The sequence below is a fragment of the Corapipo altera genome, unplaced genomic scaffold, assembly GCF_003945725.1.
Source record: "Corapipo altera isolate COAL_440 unplaced genomic scaffold, ASM394572v1 172, whole genome shotgun sequence".
NCBI classification, from domain to species: Eukaryota; Metazoa; Chordata; class Aves; order Passeriformes; family Pipridae; genus Corapipo; species Corapipo altera.
Window position 1 is genome coordinate 1 of NW_020888322.1, and position 3,003 is coordinate 3,003.

General features: G+C 63.4%; 1 protein-coding gene across 1 annotated transcript; it reads right to left on the minus strand.

The window, feature by feature from the left end:
* Window positions 1-844: 844 nt before the first annotated feature.
* On the minus strand, window positions 845-3,003 carry LOC113941928 (regulator of G-protein signaling 3-like). Its single transcript, XM_027633063.1, has 3 exons — window positions 2,928-3,003; window positions 2,699-2,770; window positions 845-2,218 (listed from the first exon to the last, which is right to left on the minus strand). Exon 3 carries the CDS (start codon window positions 2,171-2,173, stop codon window positions 1,112-1,114), a length of 1,062 nt encoding a protein of 353 aa, XP_027488864.1. The 5' UTR covers window positions 2,174-2,218; window positions 2,699-2,770; window positions 2,928-3,003; the 3' UTR covers window positions 845-1,111.

Consider the following 3,003-nt stretch of genomic DNA (forward strand, 5'->3'; position numbering starts at 1 on the left):
CCTGTGTGTTAGGATGAGGTGGAGCAGCACAGCATTCCCTGTGGCAGGCTCCACCGCCTGGGTCAGGAAGTTGTCACCAATGCCTTCCAGGAGGCTCCTGCACTGTTTGTGCTTGGCTGCGTTGCTTCTGCAGCTGCTCTCAGGGTAGTTGAATGCCCCACGAGAGCCAGGGACTGTGACTTTGAGGCTGCTTCAAGCTGCCTGTAGAGCTCTCATCCCCATCCTGCTGCTGCTGCTCAGGAGGCCCGCAGTGCCCTCAGCAGCGTCCCCATTCCCAGCCTGCCCTTTGATCCTGACCCATCGAGTCCCGAGTGGCTCGCCGTCCACCCCCCGACAGAGCTCGATACATCCCAAGTGCTACCTCCCGGAGGTCTACAGAGGTCGTCTCCCTGGACTTCTGTGAGGCCCTGCATATGGTTCCCAGCACGTTCTTCCCACCCTCTTCCCGCCCCTGTCCAGTGCAGCCCCGGGGCAGCCTGCAGGAGCTCTGTCTGGGGCTGCAGTGGGATGACTGGGGACATGGTGGGGTCAGTGGGAGCAGTGGGAGCAGCCTTCTAAAGCCCCAGAGTGGGAGGACGGTGCCCAGGCTGTGCTCGGGGCTGCTTTCGACGTGGGGCCGTGTGCGTGAGTCCTGCACGGACCCCTCTGTTCTGGCTCCCATGCCAAAGGGCTGCTTGCCCAGGGGAAGGGGACCCTCCACCCATGCCTGCACCTCTGGCACTGACTCAGGCCTGGAGGGCTCTTTGGGTGCCCTTGGAGCCCTTTGGGCCTTGGTGGACCTGCTTGGTGCCATTTCCTGCTGCCACCCTGCACTCCCTCCCCATTCCATGCAGACACAGACAGGTTATGGAATAAAAAATAAAATCTTTTAATTGATAACCAGAAAGAAACGGTCATCAATATCTACACCTACATCTACATCTACATCGCTATCTACATCTCTATCTACACAAACACCCTCCCTCCCTCCCTCCCTCAGATTGGGATAGATCCCCAAACGATCTATCCCTCCCCCTGGGACAGATCCCCAAACGATCTGCCCCTTCCCCTGGGACAGATCCCCAAACGATCTGTCCCTCCCCCTGGGACAGATCCCCAAACGATCTGTCCCTCAACAACTTCCTGCCCCACCCCGGGCTGCGGGAGCCTTGCACTTGCTCCCAGTGCTTGGCCCAGAGCCCCTCTTCCTCTTCGTGCCCCGCCTTTCCAGAGCGATGTTGCGTGGTGACGCGCTGCTCTGAGGCGGTGACAGGCCCGTGCCCGCACCCTGCTGAGGGTCCTGAGTCTTGGTGCCGCCCGCGTTGCAGTGTCCCATGCTCAGGACGGCTCTGGAAGGCTTGGGGACACTGCAGTCAGTCGTCGGCATCTTCTTGGGCGGGCAGAGCGAGGTGTTCTTAGGCTGGGGGCTGGTGCCGCTGGTGCCAGTATGGTCCGTGGGCATGGGGACGCTGCTGCCATCATCCCGGCTGGTGCCCACGGCTCCCTGGGAGCAATGCAAGTGGCTCCGAGTCCCTTTCCGCAGGACCTTGCGACGCAGCCCAGTGTCGCTGGCTGGAGTCAGCCCAGGGGCCCCGATGGCTTGGCCGTGGTGTGGGCCTGGGTGGCTGGCAGTGGTGTGACTGGGCAAGGAGATGTCAGCCCTCGGGAAGGTGTCCTCCTCCATGGGGACATCGCTGCTCAGTGAGATGTCACAGCTCACACGGTGATCACTGCCTGCAGGGGAGCCACCATCCATGGGGACGTCAGTGGCCAGCGAGAGGTCCCGGCCTGACGGGCTGTCCTCGTCCATGGTGACATCGCTGGCCAAGGAGAGGTCCCGGCCTGACGGGCTGTCCTCGTCCATGGTGACATCGCTGGCCAGCGAGAGGTCCCGGCCTGACGGGCTGTCCTCGTCCATGGTGACGTCGCTGGCCAGCGAGAGGTCGCAGCCTGATGGGCTGTCATCATCCATGGGGACATCACTGCCCAGCCTGATGTCAAGACCTGGGCTGGTGTCCAAATCCATGGGGACGCTGGTGTCTGGAGGGCTGCCACGGCCCAGGGGTGTCCCTGAGGGGTTGGCTGAGCTGGTAGGGCCGTGCTGGGTGTCCCGCACTGGTGGGACTCGGGCCAGGGGCTTCCTGCGGCGCCGGGCCCCCCCCCAGGGCATTGCCTGATGGAGGAGCAATGCCATGGCTGCTTGCCAAGGGGGCCGGTGGAGGCAGCTGAGTCCGTGTCCCTGCGGAGCAGAAGATATGGGTGGGGGTTGGAGCAGTCACTGCTTGGAGCCATTGGCACAGGGGAGAAGGGAGATGGGGGGCTCAGGGCTGGGAGAGTCTCCTGGGGCACCCGCTGAGCCGGCCCCGAACACAGGCATCCCCCTGCTCTGAGCGGGAGCTTGCGTGAGGGACCATCCCTGCAGGGTGAGCTGCCGTGCCACGGCCATGGGGTTGCACGGGGGACGGCAAAATGGCAGAGATGGCCCCAAGATCCTGGGAAAATATCTCTAAAAGCTCTTGCTTGAACAGAGGTGGCTCAGGCAATGCCAGGTCTGCTCGCCATGCCGTACTGAGCCAAGGGGCCCCAGCTGGCAGGGGGACAGGGGTGCTGTGGCTGCTGGAGGTGCCGGCAGGGTTGGAGGAGCCAGGGCAGGCCTGGCGGCTGGAGGGGCTGGGGGGTAGGGAATGCCGAGGGGCCAAGGCAGATGGGACTACCATACCTGCTGGTGGGGCAGAGGGAGCTGGCAAGGGCTGCTGCTTCTGGCCAGGCTGTTGGCCGAGGTTGGCTGATCCTGCAAGAAAGGGCAAACGCTGGAGGTCACATGCCAGTTGGGGGTGTCAGGCGCTCAGAGGACTGAGGAGGAGGAGGAGGGGAAGGGGCAGAGGAGCAAGGGCTGTGAATGTCCCCGCCGTGCATCCGGGGGCTTTTGGCTCAGGGTCTGTCCTCACCTGTGGGGCAGGAAGTTCCGGGAGAGACGAATGGTTGCAGGAGCTGGGCTATGGCTGAGCTCCAGCTCACACAGCG